We start from the raw sequence: 25165 nt of genomic DNA, 5'->3' as shown, positions 1-25165 counted from the left end.
ATTGAGTAAAGTGTTGAAAAGGTTGTTCATCGTCTTCAGCTTCTTTCAAAAATAGAAAGTTATAAAATTACACAAAAAGCTGCTATACTTATAAAAGGTTAACCATTACACTTTACTATAACTTTCAAAATAATCAACAGTATATTCTTTTTAATGACTAAATCAAGTTTGATCTTATATTACCCTAAGTACTGTCACAACTCATCCTTGTGCACCAGGGCTTCACCACATGCCTGTGCCAATGGAACCACAATAGCACTTAGATTGTCAGTACTACCCCTCTCCAATGCTGTCTTCACAACACAGTTTGCCAGTGAAAACGAGGGTAAAAAGGGAAATCTATCATATGAGGAAACATTTTCTTGAGTATCTTCATCTTCAATAAGTTGACAAACATTTTCAGGTGTCAAACTCTCGAAAACACCATCACATGCAACCACCAAATACCGATCTTTAGCAGTTATGTTTCGCCAGCTCACCACTTCTGGTTCAGCAATCACACCATACCTAAACGAATCCAACCAATTTTTGTTTAAAAAAATGAAGAGTATTATGGTCAGATTTTATATAAATGGACACTATTGGCCTCCATATGTATTTACCAAAATGGTGTTTGGTTATTTTATTATGTGTTTTTTAACAAAAATATTTGGAACTTGTATTTATATTTTTATTCAATCAATTAGCACAGGCTTATTGAAAAAAGTTAAGAAAATAGTTATAGTGGGTTGGTAAAAATAAGAAAAAGAACTATAATGGGTTGATTAAACTAAAAACAATATTTGATTGATTGAATATCAAATTAAAAAAGAAGTGTAACAAAAAAGATAATGGAATTGATTGAATAAAAAAAACCTAAATAACACAAAATAAATTTACAACCACCATTTTGGTAAATAAGTTCTCCATTTTGGTAAAAAAAAAAACTAAAAAACATATTCCTTTTGCTTTTGATACATTTGGGTCCCTTGCCCCAGAAGCTATTACGTTTCTTAAAAGAGTTCAACGGGTCGTGTACAGTAACTTATGAACGCCAAAGAACTATAACTTTGTTTTCAGTAGGATTGGGTTTGTCATTCAAAGGGGGTGGCGGCGCAGCTTGTTGCCCGCTTACCCACCTATATGTTGTAATTGGATCATTTTATTTAATATATGAAGAGTTTAGTGATCAAAAAATAAATTATAAGTTTTTCAAATGTTTAACATAACATCTTAATTTTATAAAACTTGAGTGAAGGCTTTAAAGGTTCACCTTTTAAGAGAAACATCACCAATGGCTCGAGAAACGGCCAATATGCCATTGACACGTGGCACGTCCCAATCAAGAACAAATCCACCCGCCCCTTCGATTCGGGCCCGTTCATCATCTCTATCGGGATGATGATCATGAGTCAGTAGTTCAGCATACCCTGCAGATTTTAACCAACAATAAAAAAAATAATCATCTTATTTTAATTCTTGAAGTAACGAATAACAATAATCACTTTTATATAAATAAACATCCAAACACCATGTGAGTGGGGTCTTACCTGAGCATAAGATGACTCTAGAATCACCAACATTTCCGACTAGCAATTCTTTATCATTCAACAAAAGAACAACACTGGCCGTTGATCCCGCACTATATTTCTTCTTATATGCTTCCTGCATTCTCATAACAAATAAAGAATGCATGTTTAAGAGATTGGTTTTTATAAAATCTTGAAGAACAAGTTAACTACGGTACTTGCCATTGAAAATTTCCAATCAATATCTCGAATCGCGCCCAATAGTGCTTCTTTCAAGATTTCATGTAAAGTTTTGTCATCAATTGCTACTAAAACTCCATGAGAACTACACCAAAGTCAAAGAAACAAGTTGACCAACCACAAATTTTTACATATTTACACATAGAGTTGTTCAAAAGGCTCGAGGCTCGCTCGAAATTGGCTTGTTTGTGAACAAGCCGAGCCAAGGTAAGCTTGGCTCGTTTAAATAAAAACATAAATTTTAATATGTACCAACTATAACCCAAAAGTATAACACAAATTTAATATGTTTAAAGTATAAACTCTTTTGTTTATAAATTCTACATTTTGGATTTAAGATATTTAGTTTTTTTTTTTTTGCTTATATATATATATTAGTGTGTAAAAATGTAAAACTGAGTACTTTTCTTTAAATGAACGAGTTGGCTCAACGAGCCACGAGCTGGTCGTGCTTATTAAGAACCGAGCTTGAGCTCAACATTTTAGCTAGTTAAGATAAACTAGCTAAGCCAGCTCGGCCCGATTTGAAACAATCAAAGCCCAAGCCCAACCTGGCTCGCTATCCATCCTATATAGCCCGTTCATTTTTCAACCTTTAATTAATTTAACCATAAAATAATCATTGATCCTATGAGCACTTCATGAACCTTACCGTTGTGTTGATGAAACTAAATCATGGTGATTATCAAGAACGGATGCTTTTTTGAAACCGCCTGCAATGACATGAACGAGAAAGTAATCTAACAAGTGTTGTTTAGCCGTTTCACTCGCTTCTATACCTCCATGACCATCAAATAATGCAAGTACATCGACCTTAGCCTCATCCATTTCATCTTTCCCTGCAATCGTGTAATCGTACCCTTTTTCATTCATCATTAACATTTAATTATATATACATACTTTCACAATATTATTTGTAGATACCAAGAACTGATAATATGATGTAACATTCAATTCTTTCTCCACACATTTTTTTGTCAAAAAATGCATGAATTTTAGATTAATGCTAAAAAGTCAAACTTATTTTTTACGAAATCTAAATTTAAATTTATACACTTAATTTCATTTCATACATATAAACGGGTTTGGGACGAACCCATGAACATATAAAACAGGTCATATTCGTGTCAACCCGACGCGTTCGCAGTTGACCTGTTTAACCATTTATTTATTTTATTAGTTTTTTAAAATGCTTTTTTTAATAACAGGTATTTTTTTTGCCTAAGTTTTAAAACTTAAAAGATAAATTTTATGGTTTAAACATGACGGGTCGAGATACTGTACAATAACGCCTTAACGTACGATAGATACGTGAGATGCTCAAAGTCAAAAAACAAAGTCAAAACCTAAAAACGCTCAATCAAAACCTAGAACGCTCAAAAACGGTTTTCGTGAAAAAAAATAAAAAAATGATCTATTAACAATCCAAAACTGTTTTTTTTTCGGTAAACCAATGATTAGTTGGATATGTATTTACGATTCCGAGATGTTGGGATGCGATTTCATGGATCAATTTCGTGCAATAAGGGATTCGCAATAAAACTATTCGGGTTTGTGTCGGTTCGACCCGTCAACCCGCAAACACAACCCATTTATCAAACCGTTCTTACCGAATAAAGGTAAGCGTATACCAAGATTACAGGCAACACGATCCTCTTGGTACTTCCTATGGCCTTGAATACTCGCAAATTCACATACTTTAGTCGAATTTTTTAGAGATTGGAGCCATTCGGCAGCACACTCAGGAGACTGAAGAACAGCAGGAGCACCACCCTCATTGTAAGCGATCATACACGGTGAACTGTTAGCTGAGACCACAATCCCATCAATGGAGGAGTATATTAATATTATTATTATTATTATTAATGTTTGGGGAGTTGCTAAAGCCCCAATTTTGACTTTCATTAGTCAAATATCCAGTTTGGGAATAATATAACCGTAAGACTTTTGGGAAGAGAAAATGTATATTACCAAAATGTTCAACATATACATAATTAATTTTATTTTTAGAGTGGCGGCATTTTTGTGTTTAGGCTACCGTATTCTTCTGAAGGAGAATATGGGATTTCTTATTTTGATCTCCTTATAACTGTTTAACTTTTTGAAAAGTTACATGATTTTTTTATAAGTTTATAAGGAGGCCAAATAAGGAATCCCAAACACCTCTTAAATTTGGAGTGTCTTGTTGTGTTATTATGGTCAGACTATATTGTCTTAATCGGGCTCATGCTAGCTTTAGAGTGCTTGGGTGTTCCCTCATATAACCATACATTTGGCTATCACTTGATAGTCGTCGTGTTGCCACATGATAGAAACTCTTTGGCGTAACACATGGTGGGACGAAAACCCAGGTGGGCTCGGGATTTGAACTGACAACAAGTCAAATCTCAAATCAAAATATTCCTTGTCATAATCCACCAAAAATAACGTAAATGAGGATCGAACTTGGGTCTCCAATGAAGAACCCAATCTTTTTAGTACTAGGTCATAAGTGATGAACATATATACATTAATTAATTATAAAATGTTATTTGATTGTAAAACTTCAAAACCTTCTTTCTTATAACGTATATATACAAGATTTACTTTATTATTAATTATTGTTGTTATTAGTAAAATTTTTACTGTTTTTTTCCGTTAATGAGCATGTCAAACTTACCAATATCATGAAAATAGTCCTCGAGTAAGTTAATCTTGCTTAAACTAATTTTATATTATGATTCCCTCGCATGTAGTTTACGGATTGTTTTATTATCATTCTCCGTTTTGTATTCGATCTTTTTTTCCTCTCTTTTCTTTTCTTCAGATGTGGCATGGTATTATGCTTATATAGTTCAAATGTAATTGTTTGAGCATGACATGCTTTTATAAATATCTGTTGATTCGATTTGTATACCAAAAGGTAATTTTTACCTAAACAAAATATACGATATCAGCCTAATTTTTGTTATTAACCTAACATATTGTTGGGCCGAACAATAGGATACATTTCATAATCTTACAAAATATTATTTATTAGTGTTGTACTTACATGCCAATGGTCTTGACTCTTGAGATCGTAATGAAATGGTTTACAACTTTGTGCTAATTTTTGGCAAAAACATAACATCATTTAAATAAGGGGACTATTTTTATTTTTTAAAGCAAGCAATGGATTTAACACATATTAATGCACAGACATTGATCTTTACAACTTACATACTCATCAAGTCTTTACATTTTCAACATACACAAACCAAAAAACCTATCTTTGTGTAACATTGCATATAAACTCACTAATTTGTTTAATAGTTAGGGTTCTTGGCAATTTACACGGCTTCGAAGTTGAAGCATTTCTTGATGGTTCGGGTCAAAAGACAGGGCAGCCCGGCAGTCCCGCATGGCACCCAAAACATCCCCAATATGTTCATGAAACGCTGCCCGTAAATGCAATATTATTTATTAGGTATGCTTTGAATGCAAACGCCCTTGATAGCTCCGCTATCGCTTCTTTCTCCTTATGATTGTCCATCAAGACTGACATTTGACCACAACCGAATTTAAGTGGGCCCCATAAGAATATTAAAAAAAAATCTAAGGGGTTTCGTATCTGACATGGTAATTTTTTAACGAAAAGTGTGTTGGTCAACAACCTAACCCGACTTGTACCATATATTTATATGTTTTGACTAGAGGTGTAAATGAGTCGAGCCGAGCCCAACTAGGCTCCAGCTCAAGCTAGGCTCGTTTCAAGCTCAATTCCAAAGCTCGAACTTAGCTTGTTAGTAGTTTTTCAACACAAGTTTGGCTCGTTTATTATTTCTTTATTAATTTATATGCAATTATAATCATTATTATATATTTTAATTATAAGTTTTTATTTTATATATATATATGTATGTATGTATGGTAAGGATTCTAAGAGAACCCTTTGCAAATTGAGAATTTTGAGAACCATTTTAGACCACTAAAAACACATTTAAAAAAAATATTTAAAAAAATCATAAAACAAAAAATAACAAAAGGTTTTAAAAAGTAAAAAAAACCAAAATTCTATATTTCATTCCGGTTTCATTAAAAAAAAGGTCGTATTATACACATATGTATAATTTTATTTAATATTTAGTTACGTAATATACACATATGTACAGTATCGTTTATCTTAAATTATGCATATGTGTATAAAAACATGTAAATGTACATATATGTATATATTATACATATGTGTATATAATTTAGCAAAACCGAGTTTTTTTTATGAAACCGGGATTTTAAAATAAGAATTTTGTTTTTTTTACTTTTTTCATTTGTGTGTTTTTTTTTATTTTATGATTTTTTTTATTTTTGGGATTTTTGTGGTCCAAAATGGTTCTCATAGTTCTCAATTTCAAAAAAGTTCTCTCATGATCCTGTATATATATATATATATATTAATTATAACTTTTCTAGATAACATAATATATATCATTTAGTTATTTTTATAATAACTTTATATAATAATATATTAAATAAATATTATATAAATAACAAGCTTATTTTTAGGCTCAAGCTCGCTTAAGCTTTGGCTCAACTCTTGAGAACCGATCTCACGTAGCTTAGTAGCAGCTTGGCTCGTTTACTCCTACTTTTGACCCGTTTAACAAGTTTCCTTTTAGGCTCTTTTTTTATTTAACCAGTCGTTCAAAAGTAAATGACCGAAATAACCTGCTGCACGATATCTGTAAGGATAAACCCGAAGAGGATCCAAATGAGTGACCATTTCAAGATCGATCTTCGTCTGTTCACGTTCACAATACTCGGATCTCTTTTCATATGCAGACGCATTATTCCGCGCCTTCTCAATTAGTTTTGTCATTTCCTCAAAAGCAGCAGACTTGTCATTTCTTAAATAATGAACCCGAGCAAGTCCCTGGTGGGCCCGTGTGTGCCTTATTTTAAGCGCATTAATGTAGCAATCAGCTGCAAGGTCTAGTTTCCCGGAATCTACATAAACGCTTCCTAGATTGTTCAACGCCTGCAATGTTTTAAGTGTCAGTCTTCAAATGTTAATATTAATGATTGCTAAATCTTGGATTATCAACCCATTTAACCCGTTAAAGATAAAACAATCCAAATCGACCCATCTAGGTAAACGGGTCAAGTTTTAAAAATAAAGATTGTTCAAACCTGGCCTTTGCGAAGCCTATCGGAAGGGCATTTAAGGGCGTCTTGAAGAAGTGCTGCAACGGTTGAAGAACAAGTAGGATCTTGGCTAGAATCCGCCAAAGCATACGCTTTTAGAAAAAAGGCTTCAAAAGATCTATTCAACTTAATAGACTCATCGGCTTTTTTCAACCCTTCATCACAATGGCCTGTGTCATATAATATCCAACCCTCATAAACTAAGCGTTCGTGTTCACTCGATGCATGTTGGCGTGCCAACTGTAAACTCCGCATCGCTGCTTCCGGACAATTTAACCTGAATTAAGATTAACAAGAAATTTAGTATAAACTGCATTCAGTTTGCAAATGTCAAAGCATAAATAATAATAATAATAATAATAATAATAATAATAATAATATAATACCTGAGTAGAAGCAAAGACTGTCTAAAATACAAGACACCTTTAGCCGTTTCCGACTCCAACATCTGATATATCACAGAAAGTGACCCGATGTCATCAGCAGCTGACCACCGATCATACAACTGTAACCAACAATCTGCACTTGTCCAACTTACAACATGCTCACGAACCAACGTTTGAAACTGAGTCGCCGGGACCCGCCCTTCAAACATCCTATAATCAGGACAAATAGTAACAATCGCTCGCACATCACGAATCGCCGATTCATAATCTTCAACAACCAAATTAAAACAAAACCTCAGCTCCAAACACTCAACTGTAAGCTTAAAACCAAGAATCTTGTTAATTTCCGCCATCGAATCTTGAACATTTTGCTTTTTCATTAATGTAGCCGCGCGGTACATGTACGGGTACGTTAAAGTCGGGTCCAAGTTTGCTGCTTTTTCAAGATCTTCCAATCGTTTTTCATTATTTTCACAGTATAGCGATCTTTCTTGATACATCCACCCTAAAGGTGTGTAATTTGAAATAATCTTGCTGAGTTTGTTATAAGATTCAACCTTTTCACCCTTGATTTGACCAATTCTGGTCAAACCCGTGATAGAATAAACGTGGCCTTCGCTCAATGCAGCCTGAAAGAAACGCTCGGCTTCGTTATACTCCTTCTTGAGTAACTTCACACATCCCAGCATGTGACACGCCACCATTTTTTGTTGACTTTTTTCTGAGGAGTTGACTAATTGTTCCAAAAAGCGGGCAGCTTTATCGGACCCCGGATCAAGATCCATAGCAACTTGGCTTAATAAACAGTAGAGCGAAAACGAAGCGGACCCCACTATAACCGATCTATGCAGATGGTTGACATTAGTCAACAAGTCAACTACGTGTTCATCGTTAAGAGAAACTGGAAGTTCTTGAAGGAAAACCTGTGTAAAAGAAACTGGGAAATAAATATCCGAAGACTGTGTTTAAACAAGTCGTGTTCGCGGGTTGGCGTGTTCAACCAACACCAACCCGAACATGACTCAAACCCGCGAATTTCATGACGTGTTTCAAAATAAATAATAACAACCTGCAAACAAGAGGCAGCAAGAACCGGGCAATTATCTTCTAGAGCATATTCCATAAGCTCAACCGCATCGTTTCTTGATAAAATGAGTGTTGCAAGTTTCCTATCACAGGAAACTTTAAGATTCTCACAACAAAACTTACTTGAAAACACCGTGATTTCAAGTAAAAGATCTGTTGGTAAATCAGGCAAAACACCGGTTGAGCTAAATTCACTAATCACCTTCATACCCATTGGTGAAATGTAGTTTTTCGACAAATCAATAACCTCTGAAACCGATTCTATAAAACACCCATTAAGCATAGAACGAAATGGAAATGAAAGAGCCGCCATTTTTTGTCTGTCACAAACTATCTTTTCATCCCCGATTTGAAACACAACGGTTCCCGATAAACAATTCGTTTGATTCATCATTGCTACAGACGGGAGCTCAGAACCAATGTCTATCAATCCAAACTCGTTTGCACATTTTCCACAAGAAGAGAGTATATCCGATATAAGTTCTTCACCTCGTTTTTCATATTTTAACCATGCCCCGAAAACGAGGCGTTCATGAACTGTGCTTGCTTTGAGCCAAGCTAATCTAAGGCTTCTTCTCATTAGTTTAACGTCACCGAGGCCTTTAAAGACTTGAAACCGTAATAAATAAAGGCTTGACCGCTCATGCGGAGAGCATGATTCGAGTTCTTTGTGGATTTGTGCTAACACTTCTACATAATCGACAGGTTTAAAATAGGGTAGAATTGATGGATCGGGGACTTTGATTAAAGATTCTCTGCAAATAACATAAGTAAACACAATTAAAAGCAGGCCTCTAAATGAGCAGAACGTTCAGTGTACAATTTTCAATGGGAAGTTTATTTATTTAATTAACAAACGAATATGAACAAAAAAGTTTGTCCATTTAGTTAAATGAACAAGCACGAACACATGTCTCGTTTGCTCAGTTTTTTTTTCGTGAACGCTTGTTTACATTCATTTATGTAAGTTAGCTTACGTTTGTATTAGTTTAATCGGTTACGTTCGTTAATGTATTCATTTTAAATTGTTTGACATTACAAATTAATATAGTTCTAGTAACTTTTTAGGCCAACACACTGTTTTCCACATTACTTTTAACGGGTTTTAGCTTCGTTCTTTTACATTCGTGAATTGTTTGTTTACAATGTTAACGGATAAACATAAACAACACGAGCATGTTCATTTTCTTAACGAACACGAACACCCCATTTATTGAATATTCAAAATGACCATCAAAACAGCAAACGGAAAGCTTACAACGAAGAAGGAGAGTGAGGTGAAACTTTTGAAAGCTTTCCTCTTTCAACTTGCAGCCATGATTGCGGATTCAAAGCATTTAGATGTGATTCTTTACAAGATTCAGATGGGAAGAATGTCTTCATGGAGCATAACAGATGAACAGTTTCCAAGAGCTCCACAATAATATCCAAATTAGGGTTTTTCGAGGAAAATTTTGCAACTGGAATGAATCAGGAACATTTATAAGCTCAAAATTCCCAAATTTGAAACTTGATGATAAAAAAAATATCCAAATTAGCGGATTTTTTTAGGCAAAATTCTGTAACTTGAATAATAAAGAAAATTTAAAATCTCAAATTAGAAACTTGAATATATTGGTGATAAGAAACATCACAGATCTTCACAACAACCAAATTAGATTTTTGAGGGAAAAATTCTTAAAATTGAATAAATTAACAACAATCAACCCTCAAAATCCCTAATTTTAAAACAAATTCTCTTAATTTGCTGATGATTAGAATAACTATACCAAAAAAGTGGTTTGTGTTTCCTTAAATAATTACACAGGATCTCTGCAAAAAAACAAAGCAAAACCACATTAAACTTACCAAATCTTTTAACCTAATAAAATACAAACAGCAAAAAAACAAGTGGTTACTAACCTTGTTTGGATTAGAGTAAAGATACAAAATTTCTTCACCAAATAATGAATTACAAAAAAACAAAACAAACCCACTAATCTAGTGATTTTGATGAACAAAACCCACAAGCTCAAAGTGAAAGAATCTCAATAAAAATTCAATCTTTTTTTTTTGGGGGTAATTTAAAAGGTTTCACCTTTTTCTTTGTTTTCTTCTATTCAATTTCCCACTGCCTTTTTCCCGTTGGAAAACATAAAGATTGCAGCTGCATAGAGTTGAGGAGTTTATTAGTGCCAGCAGAGAGTACAAGTGTTGATGCACGTTGTACAAGTTCAAGAGGGGTAGAAAGATTGGGTTTGTTAATGACAGGACTGGTTTTGTTTCAAAGATTTGAAGAACAATTCTACAGTTAAAAGTGAATCAATCACATAGAAGTGAGGAGTGATTGGTGGGGTACGTTTATTAATTAATGTATTGCTTGTGAGTTTTATGTTGATTATATATTTACTGTATATGTGACTAAATATATCTAAGAGTACACATGACTGATATTTATGTATAAGTATGCATCTAACACACTTTATAACTTTTACTTTTAAATTATATATATTTTAAAAATTATGGACAATAACTTATATCACACATTTTCTACTTATGTGTACATTTTAGTTAACATATATAATTGGTGAGCATATAATTAACCATTTTCGTATTCTTCTTTTTTTTTCAACCTCTTTCGTATATGTTTCAACTATCAGCTCTATATAATCGAAGAGAACATTTTGCTAATGTGAAGATCGAATGCATGTTCGCACGTCATGGATGGACACAAATAAAACATATAATTCATTTGTTGACCCTAATTATGTAATGATTCATGTCTTGTTCATATTACGTTAGCGTCTCTAAAGATGTTTGTATGCTTCATTTTTCTTGATTCAAAATACAATAAATAATGTAATTTCTTTTTTATTATTTTTACCATATTATAATTTGTTTGTTTTACTAATTTGACCGGGCACAATTCAACATTGTAAGACTTTTCGTAATGAGCTTCCGAATTGATACTACAGAGATTTAATTTGGACCAAGTCGTTAACTATTTACTGTGGTGAGCGGTCAAAGAGGTGTTATCCCATGCTGATTGTTCTTGCAGTCAACATAATGAGTAAATCGGAGTTTTGAGACAAGTAGGTCGAGGGTATGTGCTTCAAATGCGAAGAATACGCTACAAACAAGTTGTAAATGAAATGGATCAAGAGGATAGAAAGAAAGTTGGAAAACTAAGAAAACCAAACTTAAATGTTTAAAATCTCACAACCGAATAATTTTGGATTATTTATTAATATATATACCCTTATAAATATTAAAATATCATATATACCCATGCAAAACTAAAAATATCATATATGCCATTACAAAGTTAATATATATATATATATATATATATTATATACCCAATTCAATAAAAAATTTAAAAAGTGATTAGATGCGATAAAAGGTTTACAATGTAGACCATTCGATGCGATAAACCTTCGAATGGTTTGTAATTTTGAAGAAGTGACGAGAGACATTTGGTTGTCGTTAAATGTGAGAAACGTCAACTAAAATTAAAATAATAACATAGGGTGTAAACACATTATGTAATGGAAAGGGGTAGAACGATCTATTCGTTAAAAAATGGGCATATATGAATGTTTTTTTTTTTTTGAAAAATAACGGTAAAATGGTCATTTATTAAATTATTATTAATGAATAGGGTATATATGATACTCTAATTGTTTTATAACGAGATATATGATATTTTAGTTAATTTGTAAGAATATACATAATATTTTAAGTTTTACTTAGGTATATATGATGCTTATAATATTTGTAAGAGTATATATGAGATTAATCATAGTTCTTATAATTTAATTTTAGGCAAATTGGAATTTTCTTATCTTCCACTTTCATTGCAAAAGACAATCCCTAACGGAAACTAACTTCGTGTACTCATAACTTTCCTTCATGTTGTTTTAGAACAGTTCAAAGCATTCTTATTGAGATGGAAAAAACAAGGAATTATTCATTGTGGGCACACGGAGTTACATTTCCGTAACGAAAGAGAAATTTATGAATTTATTGGTCAAATATTTGGCCCATGATCCCCATCCTAAGTAGTCGAGAATTGAGATATAACACCAAAAGACTTCATTTAAAAAAGGGAATTTTTTATGAGTTCAAGTTCTACTTCTACCTATGACAAAAATAAAAATAAAGGGGTTTTCTCAACTATAATAGGTTCCTCCTTAGGGTAGAACGGAGATGATGAGGTGTTCAATGACTCGTCAATGTTTCAAATAGCTGGGCTTTTTTTAAAAAAAAGAAAAGAAAGAAAGGGTGGCGAGTCACGGATCGTTAAAATCCAATTTTCAAACTTAAAAACATAACTGACTTAAAGTTATGGGAATATTTTTGAAGGAATTAAAATCGATTAAAAAAATTAGAATTTAAAGAAATCTGAATCTGGCAAAACTATGAAATCTCCGAAATCCTAAAAGCATTAAACTAAGGATACTCCACTCTATTAACTATGTATCCTTAAAAGTTTCTGGCATCCTTCGTCATCTTCAAAGGAACGGGCACCTGCACAAACTCAAAACATGTCATGTCATTTATAGGTTGACTGCCCAACGCTCAGGTCAAACGGGTTGAAAGTTGCCCGGATTGAAATCCAATACAATGCAGGGGGGTTACAAACACAAATTATGTCATGGGCTACTTTTAACCTGCTCAAGTGCTCAACCCATTTAACTCGTTTCCTTTTTTGGTAAGGTTTTAAATGAACACATTTGAACCGTTCACATTAAAAGAAAACCAAACTCAACCCGTTTTCACATATGTGAGTTGAAATTGCCACCCTTAGGACTAGGTGATAGAGCTACTTGCCTGAACATGTTCGTGAGGTTGGCAGGTCGAACCTAAACACGACGCAAACCCAAAAATGCTGTCACACGCATGACCACGAACACGGGCCCATTTAACCCGACAACTTACAAATTTTTTTTACTTTTATAAAGCAGTTATGATTAAACTATTGGCAATTTATTTTTAAAATTTTACATTTTAACAACAAAAATACCCAAATAGTTAAGTTATTATATGAAACACATTTAAAAAACTAAAAAATATATATAAAGTGGTTACACGTGTCAGCCCATGTACCAGGTTGACACGAACGCGACTCGCTTATCCAAACATGTTCACGGATTCAACTTAAAACTGGCTGACCCGACCCCGTTTAGACTAAACCCAAACCCACTTCGGGTTAGGTTCATGTCTATCAGAAATTCACACCCCTAGGGAGTAGGGACGGTACATGGTTTATCCAGATTGTTAAATAACTATATACAAGTGATTAGCAACATTTAGTGAAAAAAGTGGTATAATGAATGCGATATGCAAATAACATAATGTTAATAACTTTAAGATGTAATGATATACATAGAAACGGAAAAATGGGTGGGTCAAGCAGGTTGGGTAACGGGTCAAAACGGATCATCTAATTTTTTGGAACATAACTGTTTAAAATGTTGTACTCTGTATGCATTTAATAAATATACATTGGGTGATATTCAACCCAATTAACCAAACGAATCATCTGTTTATTTAATTAACATAATTTTTTTTATAAAAGCAGTTCTGTTACCTTTTGTCAGCAAGGATGGGAAAGAGACTTAAATTTAGCTAAAGCGGTTAGGGGTGTCTGGTGGTCTGACAAGTGGCGGTGGGGGAGCAAGTGGCGCTCCTGCTCGACTGTTCATTTAGGTTGTCACACCCCGAAAATCTTAACTTAACACAGCGGAAGTCTTAACTTTAATTCGTTCGGGTTATGACAGATGCCGATAGTCAACAATAATAACATTTAATAATAAAAGCATCATCTTTTATTATAAGGAAACATTTTACAAAATCAGAGTTTATTACACGTGCTGATGCACGGTTTACAACACAACACTTTTGTTCAAACACCCCACGCTCTCGTTTCCATGCCACCTCGAAACCTTCACTTTCCTGCAAAGCATATTTAAATAATATTTGGGTCAACACGAATGTTGGTGAGTTATTCCTGAGAAGAAAAACTTATTATATAAATATAAACAATTTATATATAAACAACACATGAATATAATGGTGTACGGCCATTATACTCCCAATAAAACCGATCATAACACGGTATAACACAATAACGAAACCCGCATTTTACCTTTAAGCACAAAAAGCGTTAGTTGTAAACTAGCTAAGAATACAACGCGTGTATGACTACCAATTTGATAACTCGAAACGTACCATACTCGAAATATTCCCACTTTTAACCCAACGCGAATGGAAGTGGGGGGCGTCACCCCGATAGATCTACCAACATTTCTGTGCCCTCAATTCGGTTAACAGTTATTTAACCAAATTGATTCATCCCACAATAACGACAATTTGTAGTATAATGCGTTTTCAAAACATATATATATAAATACGAATATAGATATACAATATGCTTTTCGGAGGAAGAACTCACCTTTGATTTCGGTGTTCGAATAAACGCTCGTTCCTATATTAGTACACGTTCGTTAATTTTAGGTTTGACTAAAATATATATATTCTTATTCTAAAAATCCACACAAGCACATAACACATAAAGTTTACTACTTATAATCTTATAATTCTATACTTAAAAATATAAACAAGTAATAATCAACTAATAAGTGTTTTATTTAATAATTTAATTTAATTATTAAAATTTATAAAAATTATTACCTTTAGTTGCTGGAGTATTTTGGAAAAATTCAAGTTATTATTTTATTTAAAATTTTGACTCTATTATAATCGGTTTTGTCGGTTTTGCTGGTTTCGTTGGTTTTGAGCTTAAAAACGAACCGGTTGTCATTTTTATGAAACTTTTAGTTTTAAATTATCTAGAACACTTTTTATATAGTTTTTAGTCAAGTTTTATTGGTTTTTCAATAAAAATGTTTCGGTTTTTATTTTGTTGCCAATTTCTTAAAAATGCCAATTTTTAACGTTTTCGTGTCGGTTTTCGCGACACGAACCGTGTTGGTTTAAGTTTTGCTATTCTTGACTTTTCTTATACTTTAACTTATGTTAAATATAAGAATATTATGACTTTAGGAGCTGTTTTAATTCAGTTCCAAAAACTCATGTCGGTTCACCTTAAAAGTCGAACTTTCCGATCGTGAAAGTCACCGACAAGCTATTTAAGTCACAATGTCAAAACCAAACCATTTGGTACAGCAAATATACATATAATAACAAGTAATATATCATCACATCCATGTTTGATCATCTAGCATCAAGTATGCACACAAAACAAATTTTTAACTACACATGCTCAAGCCTTAGCTTAAGTTTTCAACTATACAATATACATGTTATTTCTACAATCTCTACAAGGTGTCTATGTACCAAAATTTTCAGATCTTAATAACCCATATTAACATCTTATTTCAACCCATTGTTATCCTTTAACAAACACATTCTTGATTTCTTTAACAACAAAGTTTCTATTACTAGTAAGTAGCAATTTTTTATAACCTTATTATCATACTAACAATCTTTACAATAGAGTTTACTAAAGTAATCCTAACCACAAGTCTTTAATCATCCACACAAGATTATGTTCACTTATCAAATCATTTTGCAAAACATCTTGTACAATTTACAAAGTTTCCTTTATTAGTAAGTTTAACACAAACTCTTGTTTATCTAAGTTATCATGTTTCATGCATCCTAGTACTTCTAGTAGATTTTATTCCTTTCCATATGTCTCATTCAATCACTTAGTTTGTCATTTTCACTCCATATAAGACAAGTATGAGCTTTATGATCAAAAATCAAATTTTTGTATTACTTGCATGTGTAAGTAACTTTCCAACAAGATCAAATCCCTACACTTTTGTCAACCCTTTTCCAATATCCTTTCAAAACCATTATTATTACAACTTTTTCAAGTAATCAAGTATATGGGTTTTCAAAATTATCATTCTTTCTTTAACCATTTTACCATTTAACAAGCTTACAACTTCAATCCAACACCCCAAATCAAGACCTATGGTTCTAATGGGTGTTTTTACCCATAATCCATTTCCAATCTTTTGACCATTTATACATTTACTTCCAATATTAAAACAATACCTAAACCCATTTGTTAAACAAACTCAAGTAACATCAATATGGACAATCTATACAAGCTAAAATGCAACCATAACAAGTCCTATAATCAACAAAACCCATCTTACACATTCATATGCAAACTCACGGTCACATACATACATGCATATATCCATATTATACTTGCATGTACACTACCAAACATACTAAAATCAAGCTTTAAACATCAAATAGCAACTAATATACACAAATCTTTGAAGTGGGTTACCTTGGATTTCGGATTTGGTGCCTATGGAGGTGATAATGTGATCTTGTGTTGGCTATAATCCTTCCTTTGGCTTCCTACTTCTTGTAATTTGCTTAAACTTCCACCAAAGACTTCCTAATCAAGTGTTGTGTGTATGATAATTTGAAAATGTGAGATTGTAAGGTGATGGTGGGGTGGCCGGTTATATGAAGGGAGAGAGAGAGGTATAGGGTTGTGAGTTGGATGGTATAGGGTGTGCATGTGTCCAAGTGGGAAGCTTCCAAGTAACCTATCAATCATTGCATACCTACATGCAAGCTTTTCATTGGTGGGTTTGGGAGGTGGGTTGGGTTATGTGTATGTGGCGGCCGAGAGAGATGGGAGAGGGAGAGGGAGAGGGAGAGGTGGTTTTGAATAATGACATGTGATAATATCTAGGTGTTAGCGTTTAACGTATCTCGTAATTTATCTAGCCAAACGACTTCCGTTTCTAATAATTTTTATCAGACTTTGAGCGAAATTAGATTACAGTCAATGTCTGCCTAAAAACATAATTTTCTGATAAACTTAATGTCAGGCTCTTACGGTGTCCTCTACTGGCTTTCGGTTACTTGTTTTCTAATTTTCGCGATTCGAACCTTCTAAAATTAAGTTTATACACTATCTCTAATATCCTAACATAAAATTTTATTTTTCGAGGTCATCTTGACACGTTTATGAATTTATCCGTTTTGAGATATTACCCGGTGTCAAACTGCACTGTGTCAGCTATACGACAAAATTGAACTTTTTCGGGTTCCATATTTTAAAATTCAACTAGAGTCAAAAACTTTGGCTAAAAATATTATTCCTATGTATTTATTTTACTAATTAATACACGATTACGGTCAAGATAATTACCAGATTAATCTAATTTTTTTGGCGGTTGTCACATTCACCCATCCTTTTAGAAATTTCGTCCCGAAATTTAGGATGTAGTGCTGGTTTCGGTTTCTTCTGGGAAGAGGTGAGGGTATTTCGCCTTCATTTGATCCTGACGTTCCCACGTGAACTCGGGACCAAGTCTTGAATTCCAGCGAACCTTGACAAGCTTAATCCTGTTACGCCTTAGCTTCTGGATTTTCCAGTCCATGACTTCAATAGGTTCTTCTACAAATCGAAGCTTATCATCAATCCTTATGTCTTCAATAGGAACAATCAGCGATTCGTCGGATAGATATTTCTTCAGATTGGATATGTGAAACACGTCGTGTATTCCACTGAGTTCTGAAGGTAGGTCGAGTCGATAGGCTACCGACCCTACTCGTTCGGTAATTTTGAACGGTCCAACGTATCGTGGGCTAAGTTTTCCTCTTTTACCGAATCTGATTATGCCTTTCCAAGGTGATACCTTTAGTAACACTTGGTCTCCTACCTGGAATTCCAACGGTCTCCTGCGATTATCCGCATAACTTTTCTGTCTGTCGGCTGCAGCTTTTAACCTATCCTTGATTTGAAAGACTCTGTCGGTGGTCTCTTGGACAATTTCAGGACATGTAAGTTGCTTTTCTCCGACTTCTGCCCAACAAAGAGGAGATCGACATTTTCTTCCGTACAAAGCTTCAAACGGTGCAGCCTTAATACCGGAGTGGTAGCTGTTATTATAGGAGAATTCAGCTAAATGCAGATAAGTATCCCAACTACTTCCGAAATCAATGATACAGGCTCGCAGCATGTCTTCCAATGTTTGGATAGTTCTCTCGCTTTGACCGTCTGTCTGGGGGTGATAGGCGGTGCTCATATCTAAGCGAGTTCCTAGGGATTCGTGAAGAGATTGCCAAAAACGAGAAACAAATCGACCATCTCTGTCAGAAATGATTGAGACCGGTATTCCATGTTTGGCTACGATCTCTTTCAGATACAGCTGAGTTAACTTCTCTATTCTGTCTTTTTCTCTAATGGGTATAAAATGAGCGAATTTAGTTAATCTATCCACAATTACCCAAATCGCATTATAACTTCGCGGCGTAACTGGCAGTTTGGTTATGAAGTCCATGGTAATATTATCCCATTTCCACTGAGGGATCTCTGGTTGTTGCAGTAGTCCAGGCGGTCTTCTATGTTCAGCTTTCACTTTGGAACATATCAGGCACTTGCTGACATACACAGCTATGTCTCTTTTCAAGTTAGGCCACCAATAATGTTCTTGGAGATCTTTATACATCTTGGTTGATCCTGGGTGGATCGAATATCCAGACTTATGCGCTTCGTCTAGAACAAGATTACGCAGATTTCCATAGAGTGGTACCCAAACTCGATCAAGTAGATATAGTGTCCCATCAGACTTTGTGACAAATTCATTTTCAAGTCCTCGCAATTTCTCAAACCTTACATTTTGCGGTTTCAAGGCTTCACGCTGTGCATCACGAATTCGAGTAGTAAGACTCGTTTGAATCGTCAATCCTAATGCACGAACACGCAAAGGCTTTTCTCTTTCCTTTCGACTCAACGCATCAGCCACAACATTCGCTTTACCTTTGTGGTAACGAATCTCACAGTTGTAATCATTGAGTAATTCTACCCATCGACGTTGCCTCATATTTAGCTCCTTCTGATCAAAGATATGCTGGAGACTCTTGTGATCAGTAAATATTGTACATTTGGTTCCATACAGATAATGCCTCCAAATCTTAAGAGCAAACACAACAGCTCCCAATCCCAAATCATGCGTCGCGTAGTTCTTTTCATGCACCTTGAGTTGTCTGGACGCGTATGCTATCACCTTGTCTTGTTGCATAAGCACACAGCCAAGATCTAAGCGAGACGCATCACAATATACTACAAATCCATTGGTACCTTCTGGTAAGGACAAGATTGGTGCACTACACAACTTTTGTTTAAGCAATTGGAAGGCTCCTTCTTGTTTTCCTGTCCATTCATATTTCTTGTCTTTTTGGGTTAATTGGGTTAAGGGTTGAGCTATAGAAGAAAAATTTTCAATGAATCTACGATAGTAGCCAGCTAATCCTAAAAATTGTCGCACTCCAGTGGGTGATCTTGGTGTCTCCCAATTCTTAATTGCTTCAATTTTTGTTGGATCAACTAGAATACCATTCTCATTGATTACATGCCCTAAAAAGTGAACTTCTCGAAGCCAGAAATCGCACTTGGAAAATTTGGCATATAACTTCTCTTCTTTTAGCAATTCTAGAATCAGTTTTAAGTGTTGTTCATGTTCTTTCTTGGTTCGTGAGTAGATAAGTATGTCATCGATGAATACTATCACGAATTTATCCAAGTATGGCTTACAAACTCTGTTCATAAGATCCATGAACACAGCCGGTGCATTCGTTAGGCCAAAAGGCATGACCAGGAATTCATAATGGCCATAACGAGTTCTGAAAGCGGTTTTAGGAACATCCTCTTCTGCAACACGTAACTGATGATACCCGGACCGCAAGTCGATTTTTGAGTAATAGCTTGATACTTGCAACTGATCAAACAAATCATCAATTCTCGGTAGTGGGTATCGATTCTTAATAGTAAGTTTGTTCAGTTCTCTGTAATCGATACACATTCGAAAAGAACCGTCCTTCTTTTTCACAAATAAGACTGGAGCTCCCCAAGGTGAGAAACTTGGTCTTATGAATCCTTTGTCTAGTAATTCCTGGAGCTGATTAGATAACTCCTGCATTTCCGATGGTGCTAATCTGTACGGAGATCGAGCTATCGGAGCGGCATCTTGAACCAGATCGATTCTGAATTCGACTTGACGCTGAGGAGGTAATCCATGCAAGTCTTCAGGGAAAACTTCTGGAAAATCCCGTACTACAGGAATATCCTCTATCTTTCGCTCTTTAGCCTTTGTGTCGACTACATTGACAAGAAAAGCGGGACATCCTTTCCTTAACATTTTGCGAGTTTTTGTGATACTAGAGAGTTTTAACTCGGTGTTACTCTGGTCACCTCGAATGCTCAGAAATTGACCGGTTGAGGTTGGTAAACGAACTAGCTTTTCGGAGCATATGATTTCAGCACCATTTTTGGATAACCAATCCATTCCTACTACTATATCAAAACTGCCTAACTCTACGGGTAGAAGATCGATTGGAAACCTAAGGTTTTCTAACAGAATATTGCAGTTTCGGACAACTTTACTGGTTTCAATTAGCTTCCCGTTGGCTAATTCTATTGAGTAATTATTGTCTAACTTGCTTGGTTCAATACCGAGAAGGGGTTCGAATTGGTCAGAAACAAAGCTTAAATCTGCTCCAGTATCAAATAGTACATAAGCATAATGATTATTAACGAGAAACGTATCGGTGACTACGGATGAGTCTTTCCGGGCCTTTTTCGCGTTCATCTCGAATGCCTTGCTCTTAGCATTTTGTACCTTGAGTTTGGGGCAATCATTTCTGAAATGCCCGATGACACCGCACTCGAAACATTCGAGAGTTCGGCTTCCTGAACCGGACGGAGAGTCCTTACTGAAACAGTACTGAGTCTGGTGTCCAAATCGATTACACTTCTGACATTTCCAACATTCCCCATTGTGACTCTTTCCACACCTGTTACAAGTGGATCCTTGTCCTGATCCTCTTGCGTTTGCTGCAAACATTCTTCGTGCTCCTTGGTTTCGCTTGAACTGTCCTCCTGAGTTACCATTCCACTTTCGTTTGAGTTCTCCGGTTTTCTGATTTTCGGTAACTGTTTTTCGTTCAGGTTCGGCGGTAGTCGCTTTCTTACCGAAGTCTTTCAGAGTTCCCATACGAATTGCGTTATTAGTTAAAGATTTTGCCAGCTCTCGGGCTGACTGGATAGTGGTTGGGTTGGAGGAGGTAACCAATCCTCGGATCTCGGGAGCTAAGCCCCAAATGTACCTCTCGATTCTTGCATATTCAGGCGTAACTAGTCGGGGTACTAGCCGTGCCAAAGCGTTGAATCGGGAAGTATATCCTCCAATGTCAGCACCTTCCATCTTTAACTGCCAGAATTCGTATTCGATTTTCTGAAGTTCGTTTCGGGGACAGTACTCCTTTAACAACATTTCTTTTAGTTCTTCCCAGGTTAGACGGTAAGCGGCATCTTCTCCAAGATTTTGAATTATGGAGTTCCACCACTCGAGTGCCTCATCACGGAATGAGCACACTCGGTATTTTATCCGTTCGAGAGGAGTGCAATCACTGATTTTCATTACAGATTCCATTTTCTCGATCCACCGGATAATTTCCAAAGGTCCTTCGGCACCGGTAAATTCTTTCAGTCCGCAACCTTGGAAAGTTTTGTATGAGCACCCGCGTACCGTGCTACCTGAGGGGTTTTCGTTTAGATTTTCGGTTCTAGGTGCTTCTCCATTTGAAGTATTAGTTGTATTTAGGGGGTTTTGGCTTGCGTTGCGATTAGCCTCATGTTGCTCAAGTGCCGTATTTACATGTTGAGCGATTAGCTGAGCTAACTCGTCTTGAGAGGAAGGTAATCCGGTTGCTTGATTATTAGTGGATCGTCTTGTTTTTGGCGCCATGTTCTTTTTAGAAAAAAAATATAATTTTGGTTAGTTTTGGAAAAAGTGATATTTTTGTAAAGAATCAAATAGCATCATTAATAATACAAACATAAATATAATCATCAAAGAGTGGGATTTCATAATGTACCAAAATACCAAAATTAGGTGTACTTACCTACACCTTGGTCACCCACCATATATCTAGTTCTTACCACAACCACACAAAAAAAAACAACATGTTCCAAAGTTAAGTTACATCTAGACGTGCACAAAAAAACCGGTTCCGGAACCTAACTGGTGGAACCGAACTGGGACCGGTTCCAGTTCCAACCCGGTTGGTACAATACCCGGTTTGGGTATTTTTGTACCCGAAAATCGTACCCGGTTCTCCTATTTGTATGTCAGTACCAGTTCCAACCCGGTTCCTACTCGGTTCTTAGTTGGAACCGGTTCGGTTCGTACCCGGAAAAACCGGTTCCGACGGGTTTTTTTTGAATGGTCAAACAAAAGTCAAACTAGCCGTTGGAACCGGTTCCAACGGTAATATAGCCGTTGGAACCGGTTTTTTAGACACAAATTAGCCGTTGGAACCGGTTCCAACGGTAATATAGCCGTTGGAACCGGTTTTTGATGCCCAAACCTATATATAACTTGTTTCCATCACTTGTTTCACCACCAAACTCAAAAACAAACTAAAATACTACTCCTTTAGCAAACCCGTTCCTTTACCCGACCATCCAACTAAATATTATTATGGCACCCATCAAAAAAACTAACAAGAAGGCTAAGAAGAGTGTTTTTGTTGCCCCCGTTCCGGTTACGGAGGACCCAAGGGTTGTTACGGTAGTCAACCATAACCGCAACCAAGACATATGGAAGAATTGGGATTTGATTGTGGATGACGAAGGTTATCTAAAGGCTCGTTGCAAACTATGTGGTTCAATATTAAAGCACGATTCCAACTCTACTTTGAGAAAGCACATCGAGAAGCCATATTGCAAGGCGTTGAAAGGGATTGGCGCGACCGATCAAATTGACTTGGGTAAAGATGGTACACTATTTCGTTACAACACGACTCAAGTTCAAGATAGAATGGCAAAGTTCGTTATTCAACGAGGTTTGCCGTTTAACCACTTTGATGACCCAGAGTTGACGTCGTTGATTCGCGAAACTCTACAACCGAGATACACACATGTAAGTCGTACCACCTTAAGACGTCATTGTATCAGGTTGTGGGAGTGTGCTAAAAAAGAGTTAATCGAGTCTTTTCATTCTTTAGAAGCCATGGTTAGTTTAATTACCGATGTTTGGTCGGCACCACACGGGTTGCCCGAATCATACATATGTGTCACCGCTCATTGGGTTGATCCGGTGACATGGCAATTGATGAAACGCACCATCGCTTTTGAAAACTTCCTGTTCCCACATACCGCCGAAAAATTGTTTGAATTACTTGATGAAGTTATAACGACTTACAACTTGAGAAATAAAATATTTTCGATTTCGTTTGACAACGCTTCAAACAATACTAAGGCGGCTGAAAAATTTGTCATTAAATATTCACCACCTTGTTTCGGGGATTTTTTTCATGTCCGATGTGTTGCACATATCATCAACTTGGTTGTTCAAATAGGTCTTGACAATGAAAACATTTGTGATGATTTAAAATACTTTAGACTTATGTTACAAGATGTCTTCAAAAGTGGTAAAAGAAGACATCTTGAATATAAGAACTATTGCAAGTCGGTTGAAAGAAAGTATTTGGGGCCGAATTGGGACGTTCCAACCCGTTGGAACTCAACTTGTCATATGTTAAAGTGTGCTTTTGCCCAACGCCAAACTTTACAAGCTTTTCATAACAATCTTGTTGAAGAACGCGAGGCCGATATGTTTCCGGAAAGTGTTTGGGTCCAAGTCGGTTATTTGTTGGAGTATCTTGACGTGTTCAAAAAGTCAACAACAAAATTATCGGGAGTCTATTACCCTACTAGTTATTGGGTTTTGCAAGAATTGTATTATATGTCTTGTGTTTTTAAAAGCTTTACGGAGAAGAACAAACTCTTCGAAAATATTGTTGCGGTGATGAAAGAAAAGTTCATAAAATATTTTGAAATCATACCGCCGGTCTTTACTTGTGCCGCCGCATTAAACCCCTATTGGAATGTTAATGGGGTTGAAACAACGATTGAGGAAATATTCGACAACTTAGGTATGCACGAGATTGACCCGAAGTTGTCGACGGAAGCGAAGGACAAGTTCAACAAAAACCTTCAAGACCTTTATGACCATTATTTTCAAATGTATGGTCCAAGCACGAGATCGTCTTTTGTGAAAAAAACAACTAGTAGGCCGTGCAATGACCCACTTATAAACTTGATGAATGGAATTCGTGAATCGGCATCTAAGAGGCAAAGAGGAAATACACCAAGTAGCGAACTTGGTCGATATAGTGGAGCAAACTATGTTGAGGGCGCAACGGTCGACGAAATTCGCAATATTGATTTGTTGGCTTGGTGGAAAGGTAAACAAAACGAATTTCCCATTCTATCCGCCATGGCTCGTGATTTGCTTGCCGTACAAGCCTCAACGGTTGCTTCCGAATCGGTTTTTTCTCTTAGTGGGAGGGTGTTATCTATGCGAAGAACAAAACTAACTCCCTAGTCTCTAGAGGTTTGCATTTGCCTAAAGGACCATTTGGATGCGGTGGATCGTGTACAACACAAGGCGAACTTTGAAGACGAAATACCAATAGAGCGTCATATTCATGATGAGGAGGCGGAGGACGGGGTTTCTTCCGATAACGAAGACGAGGGTCAAGACGAGAATGAAGACGAAGAAGAGTTGTAATTATTTGTTTTGGTAAAATTATTTGTAACTTGTTCAACTAATATTTAGTTTTGATTTGTTTTATTATAATTACTTTTGTTACTAATGATTAATTTTTGTTACTTTTTTAATAACGACGAACATTTTATTTATTGAAAAAATAACTATTACAAACATTATTAAA

General features: G+C 35.5%; 1 protein-coding gene and 1 pseudogene across 2 annotated transcripts; both read right to left on the bottom strand.

Moving 5' to 3' along the window:
- Positions 1-194: 194 nt before the first annotated feature.
- Positions 195-3558, bottom strand: LOC143590036 (putative protein phosphatase 2C 51). The gene is made up of 6 exons (XM_077070638.1): positions 3359-3558; positions 2401-2587; positions 1727-1833; positions 1530-1640; positions 1253-1409; positions 195-507 (listed from the first exon to the last, which is right to left on the bottom strand). The coding sequence occupies exons 1-6, from the start codon at positions 3537-3539 to the stop codon at positions 195-197; spliced, it is 1056 nt and encodes a 351-aa protein (XP_076926753.1). The 5' UTR covers positions 3540-3558.
- A 1341-nt stretch (positions 3559-4899) lies between these two features.
- LOC143590032 (ETO1-like protein 1) lies at positions 4900-9899 on the bottom strand (annotated as a pseudogene). The gene is made up of 6 exons (XR_013145393.1): positions 9639-9899; positions 8364-9135; positions 7295-8217; positions 6894-7185; positions 6432-6741; positions 4900-5264 (listed from the first exon to the last, which is right to left on the bottom strand). The product of XR_013145393.1 is annotated as an ETO1-like protein 1 (transcript).
- Between the last annotated feature and the right edge of the window lie 15266 nt (positions 9900-25165).

Source organism: Bidens hawaiensis, unplaced genomic scaffold (genome assembly GCF_021521415.1).
Source record: "Bidens hawaiensis isolate Kalapana, Puna unplaced genomic scaffold, B.hawaiensis_p1.1 tig00038106_1, whole genome shotgun sequence".
NCBI classification, from domain to species: Eukaryota; Viridiplantae; Streptophyta; class Magnoliopsida; order Asterales; family Asteraceae; genus Bidens; species Bidens hawaiensis.
This window is presented reverse-complemented; position numbering and strand designations above follow the sequence as displayed.